General features: G+C 47.4%; 1 protein-coding gene across 2 annotated transcripts; it reads left to right on the forward strand.

Annotated features, from left to right (window-relative positions):
• The first annotated feature begins 3,895 nt into the window (after window positions 1-3,895).
• Window positions 3,896-17,259, forward strand: KIAA2013 (KIAA2013 ortholog). 2 transcript variants are annotated; one of them, XM_075906110.2, is made up of 3 exons: window positions 3,896-5,084; window positions 6,744-7,597; window positions 16,560-17,259. In XM_075906110.2, exons 1-3 carry the CDS (start codon window positions 4,088-4,090, stop codon window positions 16,572-16,574), a joined length of 1,866 nt encoding a protein of 621 aa, XP_075762225.1. In that variant the 5' UTR covers window positions 3,896-4,087; the 3' UTR covers window positions 16,575-17,259. The 2 variants fall into 2 exon arrangements, with proteins under 2 accessions (XP_075762225.1, XP_075762224.1); XM_075906109.2 differs by lacking the exon at window positions 16,560-17,259 and adding an exon at window positions 9,422-10,145.
• The last annotated feature ends 3,782 nt before the right edge of the window (window positions 17,260-21,041 follow it).

Consider the following 21,041-nt stretch of genomic DNA (forward strand, 5'->3'; position numbering starts at 1 on the left):
ATGTAAGTCAGAACTGGCGGTCAGTTTCAGCAGCGGCTGAATCTGGACGCCAGTTCCGACTTGCATACAGATTCAACTTAAGAACAAACCTACAGTCCCTATCTTGTACGTAACCCGGGGACTGCCTGTAGTTAATTTCCCTTCCAGTGAAAAAATTTTCCTACCCCATTATATTTCTCTGTGATTTGAAAACTATATTGCAAAGCACAATTTACATTGGCGCCATCTATAGTTTCAGACATAGTGTAAAGCTTATTTCTTTTTCCATTCACTCAACTGTGTGGGCAAATATTTAAACCTAACAGAAGAGAATCCAGCTTTTTTCTACCTTAGTTATGCATGTTCTGCTGGCATAACAGGAATAAAATATAGTTAAAAACTTGCATTATGAGATAAAATTGATTTTCTCAGTAATGTCAGCAGAGTTAAGGAAGCAAAATACAATTCTCTGCATTAAAATGTGGTAATGACTCCTGAGCTAACAAATTGACTGGTACAAAAGGTACCATGAATTCTTGACATGGTCAAGAATATGGTTCGGTCTCAAAAGACAGTATTTTCAATAGCACAGCACCCTCCATGTTGGGGCATAGAGGGTGTGGCTAGACAACGGGGATTTTTTGAAAAAAGTGTCCTTTTTAAAAAAACTCTTTACCTGCGTCTAGACTGCAGCCGTGTTCTTTTGAAAGTAAATCAAAAGAACGCGGCAAATTTTTCAACCATGGAAAACCTCGTTTTATGAGGAATAAAGCCTTTTTTCGAAAGTGCTCTTTTGAAAAAAGGTGCTATGTAATGCAAACTGTGCTTTTTCGAAAGAGAGCATCCAGACTGCCTGGGTGCTCTTTTGATAAAGTGGCTTGCTTTTTTGAAAGTACTGGTTGTAGTCTAGATGCCCTTTTCCAAAAGAGGTTTTTTTCAAAAGATACTTTTGAAAAAGCCTCTTTTGAAAGAGGCTTGCAGTCTAGACCTAGCCAGAGAGTCTATCTACACTGGCAAGTTACTGTGCTGAAACTTGCTGTGCTTAGGATGGTGATTTTTTATGCCCTTGAGTAGAGCCCTGCAAATCTACAGATATCCGCTTTGTATCGGTGCAGATATCTGCATTTGCAGATGTCAGTGCAGATATCCACAGCTCATTTTTGTAGCTACAAATTTTTTGTCTGTGCAGGGCTCTACTCCTGAGTGAGAAAGTTTCAGCCCAGTAACTTGCCAGTGTAAACAAGCCTTTATCACTTAAACCCCTTTCTGCAACAACTAGACATTCTCTGGCGTAGCCTTGTCCAAGTAATAACGGAATCTCAAAAAAGAACTGCCAGGTCAATTTTAAATTTATACGCAAAACAATTCTTTTTGCCTTGAGACAGGTTTAAAATCTCCAGAAATTACAAGAAAGGTATTTATAGAGCAACTTAAAATCAAATGAATGAGATTATTTTATGTGGCTAATTTGAGCCAGCTGCTTAAATATCAAATTTTAGACCAGTGTGATGCAAAATGGATGAGATCTAAACATCTGAAAAGAGAGATTTATAAGAAGCTGATGGTATAGCAAACCTACTCGAGGTAATGCTCCATCTATAGTGTAGTACCCACTTTGTACTATAAAAAACCTATTGCCAAGTCAGACTATTTTTTCAATTAGACCCTGGAAGGCTGCCTGATTTTGGTATTTGTCTACCAAGTGGTAGCCAGACAATAGAACAGATTTTATCAATTACTAATGATCCAATTCACTGAATGGAATTGCTGTGTGTGGCTCTTGCTTATTACCACAGTAGAGATTTGAAACAAGCCCTTTATGTGGAAGGCTTATAGTGCTGGAAGTTGCTCTTTGCATATCTTAACTAGTGGTGCAACCACATTTAAAAAAAATTGAGATGTGAGAGAAGGAGAGTAGACATTCAAAAGTCCTTTAGCTACAGTAAAGTTGAGGGGCTCATGTCCCTAGGCCTCTCCAGTGTTTGCATCTATGTCTTACACTTTAAAACATGAGTGTATTTTGAACATATCACTGAAATATAACAAGACAAATTGGAACTTGGAACAGTTTCTAATTGCTCAGTTGTGTCTCACTGAGTTTCAAAGCACACCCCCAGACAGAAGATCTACTCTTCATTTTTATCTCTGCCACATTCTGTTTGATGATATCTGCCTGTACCAGAAGAGTAACAGCTAGAAAGTTTTATCTAGCAAGAAAAATCTAACAAGGAAATCACAGCTGGGGGCAACAAGTGCTCAAGTCTGATTCTCAGAAAGAACTGATTCCAAAACAACCTTTATACTGTAACTAATCATGGACTTCCTATGAATCATGTAACCTAGCAGGGCCACAAAACCCTGGTACTGCCTGCAGATAGCTGGAGACAGAGATACACCCAAAGATCTAACATTGGTCCCAGCAGCAGAAAGCCTGGTATTCCACTGGCCCCCATCAGCATATTTTGAGCTAATCACAAGGGCTACGTCTAGACTGGCATGATTTTCCGCAAATGCTTTTAACGGAAAAGTTTTCCATTAAAAGCATTTTCGGAAAAGAGTGTCTAGACTGGCACAGACACTTTTCCGCAAAAGCACTTTTTGCGGAAAAGCGTCCGTGGCTAATCTAGACGCGCTTTTGCGCAAAAAAGCCCCGATCGCCATTTTCGCGATCAGGGCTTTTGGCAGAAAACAAATCTGAGCTGTCTACACTGGCCCTTTTGCGCAAAAGTTTTGCGCAAAAGGGACTTTTGCCCGAATGGGAGCAGCATAGTATTTCCGCAAGAAGCACTGATTCCTTACAGTAGGAAGTCAGTGCTTTTGCGGAAATTCAAGCGGCCAGTGTAGCCAGCTGGCAAGTTTTTCCTCAAAAGCAGATGATTTTCCGGAAAAACTGGCCAGTCTAGACACAGCCAAGCAGTTCAAAGTCTAGCACTGCTCTCTCTAGTTACACAGTCACATCCTGGGCACTGTCTTTCAGCCCAATAACCACCATCTGAGCAGAGTACAGTGTGGTACCCCCACACTAAGACTTTTGAGTTCTCTGCACAGATGCACCCTAGCATAGCTCCCCCCAGCAACCACCATCACACAGAGCCAGGCACTGGCCTCTTACATGAAACATACACTCAGCCTGGCACTGTGCCCCCATCCCACCCCACCCAGCTGGTACTGCCCCTGCCTTCTCTCACATCCCCCCACACACACAGTTTGGCATTGGTCTATCCCATCCCCACAGCCTAGCACTGTGTCGCCCAGCCTGGCACTGCCTCCATCCCATCCCCACAGCCTGGCACTGTGTCGCCCAGCCTGGCACTGCCTCCATCCCATTCCCCCAGCTTGGCACTGCCTCCATCCCATTCCCCCAGCTTGGCACTGCCTCCAGCCCATCCCCCCAGCCTGGCACTGCCTCCATCCCATCCCCCCAGCCTGGCACTGCCTCCATCCCATCCCCACAGCCTGGCACTGCCTCCATCCCATTCCCCCAGCCTGGCACTGCCTCCATCCCATTCCCCCAGCCTGGCACTGCCTCCATCCCATTCCCCCAGCCTGGCACTGCCTCCATCCTATTCCCCACAGCCTGGCACTGCCTCCATCCCATTCCCCCAGCCTGGCACTGCCTCCATCCCATTCCCCCAGCCTGGCACTGCCTCCATCCCATCCCCCCAGCCTGGCACTGCCTCCATCTCATCCCCACAGCCTGGCACTGCCTCCATCCCATCCCCCCAGCCTGGCACTGCCTCCATCCCATCCCCCCAGCCTGGCACTGCCTCCATCCCATCCCCCCAGCCTGGCACTAGCCGCCTGCCCCGACACGACACCACACTCACAATGCCCCCCCGCGCCCCGCCCCCAAGGGTTAAGCCAGGCCCTGCCTGTCGTAAAGTGTCGTGCGCGGGGGCAGGCTTCCTTTTCCGGCCGCGGCGGCGCTTTGCGGCAGTTGGGGGCGGGCGGAAAGGGGCGCTGGTCTGAGGGGGTCGGCGGCCGAGCCGGGGACGAGGTGCAGGCCCGGGCATGAGGGCCCCGCGGCGGGGGGGCTGGTAGAGCCAGGCCGGGGACAGGCCCCAGGCGACTCCAGGCCTCTCCGGGCGCCCCCCGCTCCCCGCCCCCCATGTGGCTGCAGCAGCGGCTCAAGGGGCTCCCCGGGCTGCTCTCCAGCAGCTGGGCCCGGCGCCTCCTGGCGCTGCTCGGCTTCCTGCTCGTCGCCTACTGGTACCTGGGCAGCGTCCGGCTCCGCTTGCCCTGGGCCGGCGGGGAGCCGCGGGGCGGGGCGGCCGGGCTCTGCCTGCAGGCCGAGACGCGGGCCTGGCCGGGGCTGGAGGAGCGCGGCGATGCCCTGAGGCTGCGCCTCCCCGGGGACGGCGGCCGGGAGGCTGCGGGGGGGCCCCCGGCCCTGGTGAGCAACGGCTTCCTCCTGCTGGACGTCGCCGCCAACCGGCTCTGGGTGTCGGCCGGGGCCTCCGCGGCCGGCCCGGCTCACGCCACCGACTACCCGGCGCTGGTGGAGCTCAGGGCGCTGAGCGGGCAAGCTGAGGCCCGGGCCGCGGCGGTGGTGCTGAGGGACGGGGCGCTGCGGCGGGTGCGGTGCATCCAGAGCGGGCAGGGGGCGGCTGCGCAGCAACCCCCCGCCCGCGACTGCGTGACGCTCCGGGAGGAGCTGCTGGCTCACCGCAGCCGGCCCCATCTCTACCTGCAGCGGATCCACATCTCCAACCCCACCGAGAGGGTCACGGCCTTCGAGGCCTCCTCCCCGTCGTCGTCCTCTTCCCTAGCAGTCAAGTTTGCCACCAGTCTGGAGAAGGTGGGGGACCGGCAGTTCCTGCTGTCCTCTGGCCGGGTGCTGCTTGCTGGCAGCTCCAAGGTGGTGCTGGTAGTGGTGGCTGCCAAGAAACTGGTGAACCGGGTGCAGGTGGCACCCAAGTCTCAATTCCATGAGACGCTGCTGTCTGTGGTGTACACTTCTGAGCCCATAGAAACCTCCAGACTGGAGGAAACCTTCAGCAAGCTGCGGGAGTTGGCTAAGAAGGAGATGCTGGTGGTGATGCAGCTGGGGGTTGAGGACCTGTTCCAGGAGCACCAGCAGACTTGGTCTGATTTGTTTATTTCAGGTAAGGAAAGCTAGAGTCACTTGAAAACCAAATAGTAAGAGCACTTCCTTGTATTAACGGGGAGCCCCACCCACAGTATTCACTTATATGAAGCATTGCAGCTCACATGAAATTTAATCTTCCCTGTAAGACAGTTAAAGGGACAGGAGGTATGTCTTGGGTTCCTAATGCTTTTTTGCTTAAAGAACTTCCAAGATAGCTTAGTACTCTCCTTAACTTCAGTTTCTTTGAGACATGGTTTCTGATTTCTATTCATTGCTCTGCATTTGCCACTGATTTACTATGTAGTCTAAGACAGTGTTTCTCAACTGTGGTACTCAAAAGAGATCTGGGGGGTACGTCAACACAACTGAAAAAACTGAATGTGTTAAGTTTTATTATTTTTGTACTTTTTACATCCAAAAAGTTCATTGCCCACCCGGCTACAATTAAGCTGTTTAAACAAATATGTTACAATGGTAGAAAAAAAATTGTGTGTCTGAAAACTGCTAGTACCGGGGGTACTTTTTTTTTTTTTTTAAAGGGGTACTTTATAAAAAAAAAGTTGAGAAACACTGGTCTAAGGCAAGTCAGAGGCCAAAATTAAGTAGCCTCTGATCCTGACCAGACAATTTGAGAAACATTCATTTTTTTAGGAGTGCTTATCACACACATGTGGGGCTCAATACTAAGACACTCTCACTTAATAGGACTGGAAGAGACCTTAAGAGATCATCACATCCAGTCCTGTGTGCTGAAACAGAACCAAATATATCTATACTATTCCTTATAACAGACTTTAACATTATCTGAAGATTTGTCAAGTTTTCCTCCCCAACCTTTTTTCCCCAAGACTAAACATACCCATTTCCCCCCTTTCCTCAGAGGTAATCTGTTGTTAAAAGATGGAAATCAATTTTTGGGATTAGTAGGATGAGGCTACAGCATATATAAATAAATCTGGTAATTTTTGAAAGGCATGGAAAATCCAACTACATTAATAAGGAAGTTAGTCATTGTTACACATACATCCACAGTCCCCACATACATCCACAGTGTCAGAGCAGCAGAAGTTCCATTACTTTAACTAGAGAGAATTTAATAGCGGACATTCCTGAGAGCCCCTTGGTTTCTCCAGGAACAAGTTAATAGTCCTGTACTTCTTTATATTGAGGAGGGTAGGTTAACACTAGTTAATGTCAGTTATGGCAATGCACTGGAACTGAAGTAGCTTTGATGTGTCTGCAAGTGTTATAAAGGTGTACAGTTCTAGGAAAAGGAAGTATGTTAATCTTCTTTCACATGATATGTATCTTGCCCATTAAAACATCTTCTGGATTGAAACTTAGTACATGAGCCACATAGCAATTTTTTACATGATAAAAATGCAACTTTTCCAGTTTTGATTCATCATAATGGGATATAATTAGATTCCCGGAAATGTTCTGTTCACTTGAGTATTTTCAAAACAAAATGGAAGATCGAGTTAGAAATGGTTGAGTGCTAGCAGCCAAGCGGAAGTGTCTTCATGCAGTTGTTCCTTATCACCCTCATGCCAACATCTGTGTAGCTGTTGGCACAAGTGTCTGCAAATCTCAATTTCCTGTTTTCTCTGCTATTTCAGCACTTAATATCACACCTATCAGTCACCCTGAGTGATTTTTTTTTTCTGTATTGCAGGGGTTGAAATGAGAAAGATTACAGATTCCCATACACCATCCAGCAAGACCGTTAACATGACTCTCTACTATGTCCTGTCCTGCATGCCAGCTCCTCTGCTGGATCCACTCATTAGTGGTGAGGACAGAGAAAAAATGGAAGCCAACTTGAACTATGCTGACCACTGCTTCAGTGGCCATGCAACCATGCATGCAGAGAACCTATGGCCCGAGAAGCTATCTAGTGTCCCTCAGATCCTGCAGCTTTCAGACTTGTGGAAGCTGACTCTCCAGAAACGGGGATGCAAGAGCCTGGTGGCAGCTGGGGTCCAGGGACTTATGCAGGGGATGGTGCTCAGCTTTGGAGGTCTGCAGTTCACAGAAAACCATCTCCAGTTTCAGGCTGACCCTGATGTGCTCCACAACAGCTATTCCTTGCGTGGAATCCACTATAACAAGGACTTGATTAACCTAGCTGTTCTGCTAGATGCTGAAGGAAAGCCCTTCCTGCATGTGTCTGTGAAGTTCCAGGACAAACCAGTCAGGCTATATGCCTGCGAGGCAGGCTGCTTGAATGAGCCTGTGGAGTTGACCTCTGAGGTGCGAGGTCACACTTTCCCTGTCATGGTGACTCAGCCTATCACACCTTTACTTTATATATCTACAGACCTGACCCATCTGCAGGACCTGAGACACACGCTGCATCTGAAAGCTATCCTGGCCCATGAGGAGCACATGGCCAAGCAGTACCCAGGTTTACCCTTTCTGTTCTGGTTCAGCGTGGCCTCCTTAATCACACTTTTCCACCTGTTTCTGTTCAAACTCATCTACAATGAATACTGTGGGCCAGGAGCCAAGCCACTCTTCAGGAGTAAGGTATAAAGCTGTCCCTCTTGACTGCTTTCTTGGGAGCCAAGTCATCAGCCTAGTTTTCTGTCAACTGTTCCTAGGGAGGTTCTCTCTGCTTGTGGAAGTTTCTTCAAACATGTGATGTATGTGTACGCTTGCACTGGAAAGGTGACTTTCTTCTGGTACGACAGTAGGATTAGGGCAAGGAGATTGCAAAAATAGGGCTCACTCAACCATTAACAAAATAAATCTATTGTTATTCCTTGTCAAAACCTTTGGATGGCTGCAGTTTAATACAGACACCGTCTTTCACTGCAGTAATTTGGAGGTTTATTTGTACTACCACCACAATTGCAGCAGTTACACCAGATGGTGTTTGTACAGGAGTGGAATGCTAACTTTATCCATGAAGCACTCATTCCTGCTGTTGTGTGCATTGCTTGCACAGTTGGCTGCTGTGTGTGAATTGTGTAGTATGGAAATTCACATCAATAGCAAGCTCCTGTCCTGTCCAGATATTTGTTGGGTCTGTGGATAAATATTCTGGACTTGTAGTCACTATGTGGTTCTTACTGAATGTCATCTTTACCAGCCTCAGTTTAGATAAGCGTTAAACCTTTATTACTTCTCCTGCTATCTAGAATAAATATACAGCCATCCTGAAGGTAGGAGTTTTCTTTCCTGAAAGCTGGGGATTTGGCCCCAAGATTTGGTGTACCTCCCCACTGCATAAGGGTTTTGATTACTTGTTTTATTAAGCCCAGGAAGGCTTAGCATAGTCAACAATAGAAGAGATGGAAACTTAGTACAAAAGAAAGACTAGAAAACTGACTCTTCTGCTCTTAGTGCCAATATTTTCTAGTTGCACCTTACTGACATGGAGAGAAGATGAAAATTAGACTGACTTGCTGTGTGAGCCAAGTGCATTGCTCCAAACATGTCCATAGGATCAACTGTAAGACTTAAGTGCGGAATTGTCTTGTTTATTAATAAACAGTCGCCAGATAGGCGTGCTCAGGGGAAACGTTCTGGCTTCAGATTGTTCTGCTTTTACTAAATCAGAAAAGCAAATTGAATGAAGGGTAGCTGAGGCTGGACTAGACACTGGACTTAATTAACGTTCACCAAATACAAGCGGGTTAGAGAAGGAATTCCAAGGAGACTCTCGTATGCAAGTAACTTACTGGCACCTTTACTGCTTTTGGGAGACTGACCTTGAGTGATGCTGAACACTTGCAATCCCATTTGGAATTGAAGGTGCTTGAGCAGCACTTGTGGCTAGACTCCAGCTAGGCATAGGAAGATGCAGATTTAATGTATAAATCAAAGAAATCTGCAGACAGTTGCATTCTTTCTCCAGGCATTATCCTGAAATCAGGATTGAAATACTAATGCACAGGGAAAAGTGCTCAGGAAGTCATTTGTATTCTGGTGTTTGCTACTGCATCTGGAATTCAAATTGTCTCATGACCCTTCTTACTGCTGTCTGTATCTCTCTCTGCCTATGCTACTGGAGGATCGGGGAAACTCACCTTCTGCCTTTTACATAATGGATTGTGTTCACCATAACAGCTTATTAGCACTGACGCTGAGAAACTGCATAGCCATAGACTTGGAGCTGAGTAAGCATCTGTTTCTTGCATTGGAGCACTTTGCTTTGCAAGGAGTCGTGCAATGTACAGCAGATAAGCTCATTCAATTTCCTGGACTAGAGCCAGCTACAATAAAGATGAGACAGAGCCTTTGTGTTCTAACGGCATCTCAGTGCCACAGACAAAGTTGCAGTGAAATCTGTTGCTGACATTTCTGTAGCTGTAAGCGAGATAACACCTTGTTTTATTAATTGCATAGGAAGATCCCAGTGTCTGAGCAAGTGAACTTACAGTCCTGCTTTCAGCCTCCATTTGCACAAGACAGCTAATGCCCGAAAGTTCTGCAGCTGAGAACAAGGACCTTCCGAAAGCAACAACCTTTTTGTGCCTTGTTAAGAGGGGAATCTGTGACTTGGAAAGTTTATGGTTATTCAAGGGTTTACATTATAAGCTCATGTATCACTGGGGTGTCTTTTTGCCGTGTAACATTCAGTTCCATAAGATTAATCCATTTGATGAGGAATACTTGAAAATATAATGAGTCCTTTGATACTTTGATTTTTTTTTAATTTTACAGGAAAATAAAGAATGAACATTCCCTACAGAGTTAACTTAACTAGAAAACTCTTGAATTCACTGTCACTACTCCTTTCTAGTATGCATTTTAATTTATTGCACTGTGGGGCGGGGGTGGGAGAGGATGTTAATTTCACATTAAACTTTGATAGCAAATAACTCACAGACTGTATATATGTGTTGGTAATAGGTTTCGCTCAGCCTCTGTGATTGTAGAGCACAAAATATTCAGTTTAATGAAGTGATTTCTGAGTTAAGTTTGGAAATTTCCTGTTCTGAGCATAATGAGACTTTGTGTGTTGGTATGTTCCGGCTACTGGGGAGGTGTGCTACTTTGTAGTGATTTGAAGATTGTTTGGTTTTAAAATACCAAAGTTGTTGTTTTTAAATAAATACTTTTCAGTCTATAGCTGTAATGCTTTTTTCCCCTCCTTGGGTTATAAAGAAAAAGCAGCACCTTTTGCAAACTGAGTTACAGCCAGAACGAAGTACACTACTGAAACGGGTTTGGATTGAAGGGGTAAAATAATTAGGAAAAAAAATTGTGGGGGGAAAAGAGGCAAAAATTCCTTAAAGGAGCACTTGTGATCCAGCTCTCTCTTACACATTGTTCATTTGAGAATCTCTAAATCTGAATAAAATTCAGCTTTTGCTTACACAATAGCTAGATGTTGTGATGCAGGAAAAGTACAGATAATAAGTAAGCTAAAAACTGATCCCTTTAACTCACTCCAGAAGACTTGTCCCTTGAAGTAATATTTATTCATTTTACATTCTGTTTTAAGGTTGAGATTTTCAAAGATGTCTAGGGAAGTTCAACATCTTCCATTAGTCTGAGGTATCACGACTAGGGATGTCTACGTGTAGTAGACTATACAATTAACCGATAAGCCTAGACTATTGGTTAATTTTGTTGACTACATGCATTTCTCTCCCTCTCCTATCATCTTTAAAGCTGGTTCCCTTCAGCACTGGCTCAGAGATCCTGCCTGCACACCCCCGCCCCCCCCATCCACTGCTGTCAGAGGCAGCAGTGTGGGGGCAAGGCAGGGGAGGCTGCCATGAAGCAGCCTCTGTCCATCAGGCAGGGGGTCCAAGCTCCCAGTGGACAGAGGCCAACTCAGGCCACCCACAGACAGGGGCGGCTGCCAGGGCAGCTCCCACCCACCCCCGCAACAGCCTCTGTCCGCAGGGAGCTTGGACCCCAAGAATAGGAGCTGCTGTCACCTTGTGCTGCTGCTTCTGTCCAAGAGGCGGATGGTCTGCTTGGGGAGCTGGTTTTTAAATTAGCTCCCCTTTTGGCACCCTGTGCTGCTACCTCTGATAGAGAGGCAGCAGCATGGAATGGCAGGGGGCTCCCTGGGATTGGGGCTGGCCCCACTCCTGGGGACTACAGCATAGCTGAGTAACCTATAAGAATTCATACAGTTACTCAACTATTCAATTAACAGATCTAACATCCCTAATCTGCACATTTAAAATTATCGGGAAAATCTTAACCTGTGTTTTAAAATCAATATTGTAAACAACCAGCTTATGTATGTGAAGCAAGGTCATGTCCCCAAGTCTCCTCAGTTATCTAAACGTATTCAGTGTTCCTGGTACCGTTTATATAAGGTAGGCAAAACAGTGAGAAGATCTGCTTATTTCACATTCCCCGCCACCCCCATCTCCCAAAGATTATTTCAAGCCACAGTTGGCAAAACATCTTAGGGCAGTGGAGTGCAAAAGAAGGGAATAAGAACAGCATAGTTACTGGAGGTAAGCTAACACCACATCAAAGACTAGTGCTTCCAGGAAAACTTTAACAGGATTTGATCTGAAGGATTGATCAGTGGTTTATTTGTTCAGCAGCAGCACCTTCTTTCCTTTCATAGTATTGAAGAGAACAAGATGCTTCTTAATGGCCGGGAAACATAAGAATGGCCAGACTGGGTCAGACCAAAGGTCCATCCAGCCCAGTAGCCTGCCTGCCCACTGTCCAATGCCAGATGCCCCAGAGGGAGTGAACACAACAGCTAATCACCACATGATCCCTCTCGTCACCCATTTCCAGACAAATAGAGGCTAGGGACACCATTCCTACCTATCCTGGCTAATAGCCATTAATGGACCTAACCTCCGTGAATTTCTCTAGCTCTTTTTTGAACCCTGTATGGCTATGTTTACACTGGCAGGTTCCTGTACAAGAACAGCTGTTCCTGCACAAGAACCCACAGACTGTCCACACGGCCTGCCCACTCTTGTGCAAGATGATTTACAGTAAAGCGTGGGAAGAGAGGGCTTCTTACGCAAGAACTATGCTCTTTTCTAACAAGTGTAAGCTCTCTTGTTCAAGGGGGCAGTGTGGATGCACGGCAGGGGTTTCCTGGGCAAGAAACCCCTATGACGGAAATGGCCATAAGCAGGTCTCGACAAATTATGCAAAACCCTACTCGCCAGACAAAAAAGGGACTCGCCACCCCTCCTCCCCAAAAAAGTGTTTTTAAATGGCATAAATTCCTAATAAGAATAACAGTAATTACTAAGTTATTAATAAATATTCATAAATATCGCCCAAGTTATTAATAAATATCTTATAAACCTCTACCTTTTCCCTCTGCTGCCATGTCTCCTTCCCTTGCTCCATCAGCTCCCCTGGTGCCTGCTGCCCCCCAACCCCTCACCCTCCTCTGCTGTCCTGACTCCTGAACTTCTTGTGCCCTCCGCCTTCCTGAGACCTGCCCCCCTCCACCAGCCCTTCTCTCCCCCCCCCCGTGCCCACTCCTCCAGTACCCCCATTCTGATCATGTGAGCTACCCCTCCTCATCCCCTCTCCTAACACCTCCCTCTACACACTTGCCCTGACTCTCTCCTGTGGTGCTGGTCCCTCCCCTGCAGGTGTCTGCCCTTCTGCTTCACCCCCAGAATCCCCTGGCACTTGCACCTTCTGGTGCCTCCACCTTCCCTCACTGCCGCTGCCCCCTTTTTCCCTGATGCCCACTCCCTCACCATCCTCTGCCCCCATTCCCCTCATGCCCCTGTGCCCTCACAGATACCTTGCTCCATCCCCACCTTTCTCATGCCTGCCCCTTCTTTCAAGCCTCCTCCCAGCACCTCCCCCTCCCCACGCCCTTATCCTCTCCTCTCCCAGCATCACCCTGTCCCCCCTCCCACTGACACCTCCCTTCCTGCCCCTTTTCCTCATTGTCTCCACTTGGCCCCTTGGCATTTGTCTCTCCTCCACCCTGTCCCTTGGTGCCTTCCCCTTTCTTCTTCTGCACTGCCCCCTTCCCTCAGCACAAGCCCCTTTCCTCTATTTTCCCCCCTTCCCCTCCTCTACCTGGCTTCTGCTTTCCAGTTTGTGGGGCTGCCGGAGCCTTTTTGAATCCGGCGGTCACCGGCCGTGATGTCAAGAGGCCACATCACGCCAGCGTCCTGGTGTCTGCTGGCATCCCGCCCTCTGGCTTGTGCCCCGCCTCCTCGTGCCGGAGCGGCACGCAGGCAGCCCGGCGGTAAGAATTGCCTCACTTCTCCCTCCCCGGCAGCACTCCGCTTCTCCACCCCAGCCGGCGGATGGGGCCACGCCGCCTGTAGTGCACACGTCTATGTCTGTAGCTACTCACCAGCTGGTAATATCTACTCGCCGTGGGCAAGCGTATTTGTCGAGCCCTGGCCATCAGAACTTTCTTGCACAAGAAAGCATCCACACTGCCATGGATGCTGTTGTGCAAAAGCACATGGCAGTGTGGACGTGTTCTTGTGCAAGAATGCTTGCACAGGAACTCTTGCGCAAGATGTTCTTGTGCAAGAACCTGCCAGTGTAGACATGGCCTTAAAGTCCTGGTCTTCACAACCTTCTCTGGCAAGGAGTTCCACAGGTTGACTGCACTGTGTGAAGAAAAACTTCCTTTTGTTTGTTTAAAACCTGTTACCTATTAATTTCATTTGGTGACCCTCTGGTCCCTATATTATGGGAACAAGTAAATAACTTTTCCTTATTCACTTTTTCCATACCAGTCATGATTTTATTGACCTTGATCATATCCCCACCCCCCATAGTCTCCTCTTTTCTAAGCTGAAAAGTCCATGTCTTTTAAATCTCTCTTCATATGGGTCCTGTTCCAAACCCCCTCATCATATTGTTGCCCTTCTTTGAACCTTTTCCAATGCCAATATATCTTTTTTGAGATGAGGCAACCACATCCGTTCGCAGTATTCAAGATGTGAGTGTACTATGGTTTTACATAGAGGCAGTAAGATATTCTGTCTTATTCTCTATCCCTTTTTTAATGATTCCCAACATTCTCTTTGGTTTTTCTACTGCTGCTGCACACTGAATGGAAAGCTGACTCCTCCTTTACTACTAAAAGATCAGAGCAATTCATGGTCAGGCATTTCTTGGTGTTAAATACTTTGTTCTGGAAATTAAGCATGAGACTGGTAATTGCCAAGGAATTTCTGGTGCAAATAAATTGTATTCAGAGCTGAATGTCTACGTGACTCCACAGTCACCCGGGCAGCTCCACACTCCACCCCATCTCCTCTCCCTGCCACAGCCAGGGGTGGGGCAGCTGCTACGCTGGCTGGTGCCAGGGAGGAGGCAGCAGCAGCGGTCCCTCCTCCTCACCTGCTGATGAGATGCCCTGAAGCTGCTCCTCAGATCCCAGCCCCCTTTGCTCCCTCAGAGGCAGCCAGTAAGAGTCGGCTGGGTGGAGAGACCCAGCTCTGTGGCTGGCAGACACCTCCAGGAACATAGACTGCAGGGGGGTCTTTCCAGGACACAGCTCCTAATACCCCTCTCCTTACACCCTGAACCACCCCCCGTCTGCACACAGTTACCCCCAGCCTGCATTCAGCCCAGCTGCCCCCACCCTGCACTCACAGGCAGCCCCTCCCTACACATAGGCCCAGCTACCCCCCCTTTAATTCTGTCATTTCCTCGCTTTTCAGTGCTTAACTTTGGAAATGCAGCTCGTTTTTTCCATGTGCATCACAACGGCCTTCGCCATGGTCCCCCGGCCACAGATGCAGTGAGAGCCTGAGGCTCTTGGAGTCCTGTTATCTGCTTGTGTTATATATGAAATGATTGCTCAAGGCCTATAAAAATTGGTGTTCCCTGTTAGTTGCCGTCCGTCCAGTATACTGCACCAGAGAGCAGCTGTGGGTCAGGGTAGGGGGATGTAAAGCAGAGGGGAGATGAACTAGAAAATTATAGGAACTGGACAGAAAAAAAAAAGCAAACACATAGGCCACTTATTGGCTAAGCTTTTGAACATAACACTTAAGGGTGTAAGAGTGTAACCGTTTAAACATAAGCTTCAGGGGGTAGCCGAGTTAGTCTGTACAGAAAAACAACAAATGGCCTGGTAGCACTTTATAGACTAACAAAACATGTAGATGGTATCATGAGCTTTCATGGGCACAGCCCACTTCTTCAGATGACCGGAGTTTTGAGTTTAGGATGTGCAGACCCAAAATAAATAGGAGAGAAGGGTAGGGGGAAAGGAAAAAAAAAGGAGGGGGGGTGGGAGACAGGGAATAAAAATCAGGAAGGTAGAGGAAATCAGTAAGTATCTGTATGTACCCAGTCTTTGGATAGTTACTGATTCCCTCTACCTTCCTGATTTTCTATACCCTCTGCTTCATCTCCCACCCTCTCCTTCCCCGCCCCCCATTTATTTTGGGTCTGCACATCCTAAACTCGAAAGCTCATACCACCACCTACATGTTTTGTTAGTCTGTAAAGTGCTACCAGACCATTTGTTGTTTAAACATAATAAGCACAAACGTATCAGTTTCCATTTCAGTTACATGCCAGCTCCTGCTCTCGGGGAGCTAGCTCCAGCCCCAATCTGCAGGCTCTGCAGTATAAAGCTTATACTGCAGAGCCGGCACTGAAGCCGGCTCCTATCACATACTGACTTCCAGCTCCAGGCCCCACTCCTGGGGAGCTGGCTGCACAGTGGGCTCTGCAGTATAAAACTTTTATATAAAGCTTTACACTGCAGCACCCACAGCACAGGTAACCATGTAACCGCTAGGATTTTTAACAGTTACATGGTTGCATTTTAAACCAGTTTTTTACATCCTAATACCAGTCTATTGAGAAGGGAGCAGGGAATAGCCAACTTCAATAGTCAAATAAGCATCAACGTCAGAACATCTAGTCTGAAACTATTCACCAAAGTGTTAGACGTCAGTAGCTTATTCAGCATCTGTTCCCATGAGCAGCCCCCTACATCCTCCTCATGGGGGTCTCGGTAGGCAGAGTCAATGGTAACGTTGCTCCTAAAAGACCAAAAATGCCAGGGTGGTGGGAAACAGAATGGAGCCACAAGCCTTTCTGCACGATCCTGAGCCTGTTGCAGAGGTCCAAGTGGTGTTCCCTGTAAGCTGTAAACCTGTCTGGCCACCCAGGAAAGATTCAAATGCCATTCAGCTGATTAGCAGAGCACCCACAGCAGGCACCATGTGTTTCCACTAGTAGGGCACATCTGCACATGCTTTGGTGCATGTAACAAAATTTATTCTGCACATAAATGGAAAAATTAGAGGGAGCATTGGTCACTAGGTGCTCAGGACAGTTGTGGGTTAGGGGAGTCATTCCTCTGCTTCCTATGTGAAGGTGTATTAAAACTGACATGACGACTTTCAGGAAAGCTGAAATACCATTCTCTGGCCCTAATGAAAGACAGACAGGATTCGCACGTGTATCTTATTCTTTCCATCTCAATGGGTTGCACCCTTTTGCCTTTGATTTTGAGTAGCTTATTTTCCTACTGCAGTTTGTGGAAAAACCTGATCTCAGTACTAACTATTTTATGTTTTTGCTCCCCCAGGAGCGATTGCGCTAATAAGGAGACAGCAAGTGGCCAACATTATAAAACTCTTCCCATCGTAAGAACTGAGTATAGGATAAAAGAAATTGGTTCTTAAGTCTTATTGGAACCTGAAGACACAAAGGCCAGCTCTGCTCTGTCTTTTTCTGAAGTTCCATGATCAGCTTTGGGTCTGTGCCGCAGCTGGAATGAGAGGATGGGATGAAAGGATTCTAATGAAGATGACATGAGCCTATAGCAACCATCTGTGAATTGGATCCTTGATCATCATTGGCCTCAGCTGCAGTCTGGAGCTTTTGGCCTCTCCACCAATGAACATCAAAAGAGTTTCGGGGGCACAATTATTCCAGGGAAGCTACTGCAGCTCAGTTAGACGTGCTCCCATGCATATTGATGACGAGACTCGGAAAGAGTTAGGCGAGCTGTCAGCACCAGTCACAGGAGGGAGAAAACAAAAGGCTGTCAGGGGGTTTGCATTCACAAGACATTGTGAGCTACCTGTCCCCTTTGTCTGAAAATGTCCATGCTATTCTATTACACAGTAAAACAACAGAGCCAGTGTTACCTTAGGAAACAATAGCAACTACACAGGCCCCTGATGCTCTCTGCAATGGTGAGCGTGCACACAATTTCGCCAGAGAAAATGTGCGTCATGAATCCAGTGCCAGTTTCAAGAACTCCTTGGAGTCTTTTAAAACACCCAGGCTATGTCTACACTCATGGCTTCTTGCGCGAGAAATATGCAAATGAGGCTAAGTGTGGAATATCACCGAGCCTCATTTGCATACCTAATGAGCTGCCATTTTTGCAGAAGAGGCTCTTGTGCCAGAAGGAGCTGTCTACACTGCCCCTTCTTGCACAAGAAAAACCCTCTCGCGCAATGCCTTTATACCTGAAAATAATCAGCGTAGCAGCATTGTGCAAGAGGGTTTTTCTTGTGCAAGAAGGGGCCAGTGTAGACAGCTCCTTCTGGCGCAAGAGCCTCTTCTGCAAAAATGGCGGCTCATTAGGTATGCAAATGAGGCTCGGCGATATTCCACGCTTAGCCTCATTTGCATATTTCTCATGCAAGAAGCCACGACTGTAGACATAGCCCCAGAGGAGAGTCTTGCAGAACATCTTTGGCAGAGTTAGTTCACTAGCCAGCAGTGGTACCACTAACCTATCTGAGCTGGAGACAGATTGAGAAAGAGACCCAAATTCCCTTCTTGGTTACACTGGAAACTCTGGAGTAACTCCACAGGAATCCCAGGGCTATAAATCTAGAGCGATCACAGAAGAATTTGGCATGTAGATGATTTAAGCTTCAAGTGTTAATTGATTGTCTGATTTACTTCATGGGAAGTTGTCTGAGTAAGGAATGTAGGAGCCAGCTCCAAATAGATATAATTATTAATTTGCTTGGGTTCCTCCTTGAAATGCCTTGCAAGCCCTTGCCTAATTTTTCTAGTCATCGCAGATCAGAAGGGTTTCACACTGTTCCTATTCCTATTCCTGGAGCCTGTTTTTGAATGGAATGTGATGGGCTCTCAGACCAGTTGGGTCTGCAACATATCCACTTACAGGCTGATGAAAGAGAAAGGGCCTTTCTGGTTCCGTGTGTGTTCTGGTAGGGTAACTAATTTAGCAAGAGTTCAGAAGGATACCCGAGTCAGATGACACAACTACCCTTACAGAGGTCAGCCCCTTTGCAGCAATCCAGCTGTTTTGAAAATGAGCAACTTGCCCAAGACAGACATTGGTGAAATCACTCGTTATGTTGCATGAGTGTAGAACAGCGGTTCTCAAACTTTTTGGGCTCAAACTTTTTGGGATAGGGTCCTTTACATGCGTAAAAATGTACGCAGAGCCCCAGCGGTCCACTGATTGTATGTGTTATACCTATCGATGTTTCCAGTTTGTCAACCTCACGGAGCCCCTGGAGGTGTCTTGTGGAGCCCTGGGGCACCGCGGACCATAGTTTGAGAAACACTGGTGTAGAAAAAGGGATAAATCAAAGTGTGATCATTAAGCAGCCATGGAAAGGACATGACATCATAACCCGGGGGGGGGGGGCAATAATTTTGGAAGTGGGGGAGGTCACTTTACAAATTTCAGAAGTGGCCATGAGCGGACCCAGAAGGGGTGGGGTCTGGGGAAGAAGGGGCGGGGTTAAGAGCTGCCCTACCAGGAACTTTGCTTGGCCTAGGGTCCCTCTCCCCTGACTTCTGGACAATTGAAGGGACCTGGAGCAGATGGGAGGGTGCCGGGGGCAGGTGTCCTCCCAGAGCTGTCTGGAATGGAGGCTTAGAATTCACATAACAGCTGGCAGCTCCTGGCCCCCACTACTAACCTGTTGTGTGGCAGCTGCCCGGAAGGTACAAGCCCTTTGAATAGAAGCGGCTGAAAGGGCTCCCGCCTCTCAGGCCATAGGCCAGTGGGACTGAGAGCTGCAAGCCCTTTCAATTGCTTCTGTTTAAAGGGCTTGCACCTGCCGGGTGACTGTCAGGCAATGCAGCTACCCAGCTGCCATGAGCCATTTAAATAGCTGAAAGGGCTTGCACGACTCCAGCTCCCTAGCAATGCGCTAGAGGCGCCAGAGCTGCGAGCCCTTTTAACTGTTCCTATTTAAAGGGCTCTCATGTTCCCAGCGGCTGCCAAGCAACAGGTTGCCCAACAGGCGCGGGAGAAGGCACAAGCCCTTTAAATAGAAGCAATTAAACAGGTTCGCATGTCTCCGGCTCCCAGGCCATGTGCTAGGGGGTAGGGCCTGGAACTGCCTCATGAACTGGATCTCACCCGCTGAGAGGCTTTTGCTCACCCCTGACATAACCCTTGCCTGGTCTTCCCAGCACCAGCTGTTAAATCACATCAGTCAGAAAGAGATGCCGGTGAGTCAAAGACACATGATGGAGTCATTGAAAATAGTCCCACGTGTGTGAGAAATCTAGTGCTGAGAGTGCAAAGAGCCAGGAGCCTGAGTTCCATTCCCAGGTAGTTTCTTTTCCTCTCTGATTCATAGATGGACAACAGAAAACCAGACAGCTCGCAGGGATGTGGGGAAGCTCAGCTATAGGTGTCTCTGTGCTAGAAAACAAGGGTTCACAAGTTTTTTCCCTTTCTGATCCCCTTCCCTCCAACATGCTATAAAAACTCCAAATCCCACCTGGGCCACAACAACCAGACTGGCTTACGAGGGAAATCCTTGGTGAGCTTAAACACAAAAAGGAAGCTTATAAGAAGTGGAAACTTGGACAGGTGACTAGGGAGGAGTATAAATATATTGCTCGAGAATGCAGGGGAGTAATCAGGAAGGCAAAAGTGCAATTGGAATTGCAGCTAGCAAGGGATGTGAAGGGTAACAAGAAAGGTTTCTACAGGCATGTTAGCAATAAGAGGGTGCTCAGGGAGGTTGTGGGGCCCTTACTGGAAGAGGGAGGTAACCTAGTGGCAGATGACATGGGAAAAGCTGAAGTACTCAATGCTTTTTTTGTCTCTGTCTTCACAGACAGGATCAGCTCCCAGACTACTGCACTAGGCAAGAGTATGGGAAGGAGGTGGGCAGTCCTTGGTGGAGAAAGAACTATTAGAAAAGCTAGACATACACAAATCCATGGGTCTGGAATTAATGCCTCTGAGGGTACTGAGGGAGTTGGTAAATGTCATTGCAGAGCCTTTGGCCATTATCTTTCAAAATTCATGGAGGTCAGGAGAGGTCCCAGATGATTGGAAAAAGGCAAATGTAGTGCCCATCTTTAAAAAAGGGAAGGAGGACAATCTAGGGAACTACAGACCAGTCAGCCTTACCTCAGTCCCTGGAAAAATGATGGTGGAGATCCTCAAGGAACCCATTTTGAAGCACTTGGAAGAGGGGAAGTGATCAAGAATAGTCAACGGATTCACAGGGCAAGTCATGCCTGACTAACCTGATTAGCTTCTTTGATGAGGTAACGGGCTCTGTGGACATGGGGAAGTCAGTGGATGTGATATATCTTGACTTTAGCAAAGCTTTTGATATGGTCTCCTACAATATTCTTGCCAGCAAGTGATGGAAGTATGGATTGGATAAATGGATTGTAAGGTGGATAGGAAGCTGGCTAGATTGTCAGGCCCAGCGGGTAGTGATCAACGGCTCGATGTCTGGTTGGTGGTCGGTTTCAAGCGGAGTGCCCCAAGGATCAGTTCTAGGGCTGGTTTGTTCATCTTTATTAATGACCTAGATGAGTGGATGGATTGCACCCTCATCAAGTTTGCAGATGATGCTAAGCTAGGTGACAACATAGATATGAGGGCAGGAATAGGGTCCAGAGTGACCTAGACAAATTGGAGGATGGGGTGAAAAGAAATCTGATGAGGTTCAACAAGGACAAGTACAGAGTCCTGCACTTGGGACAGAAGAATCCCAAGCATTGTTACAGGCTGGGGATCGACTAGCTAAGTAGCAGTTCAGAAGAAAAGGGCCTGGGGGTTACAGTGGATGAGAAGCTGGATAGGAGTCAACTG

The sequence above is a fragment of the Pelodiscus sinensis genome, chromosome 24 (genome assembly GCF_052426305.1).
Source record: "Pelodiscus sinensis isolate ZL-2025 chromosome 24, ASM5242630v1, whole genome shotgun sequence".
Taxonomy (NCBI): Eukaryota; Metazoa; Chordata; order Testudines; family Trionychidae; genus Pelodiscus; species Pelodiscus sinensis.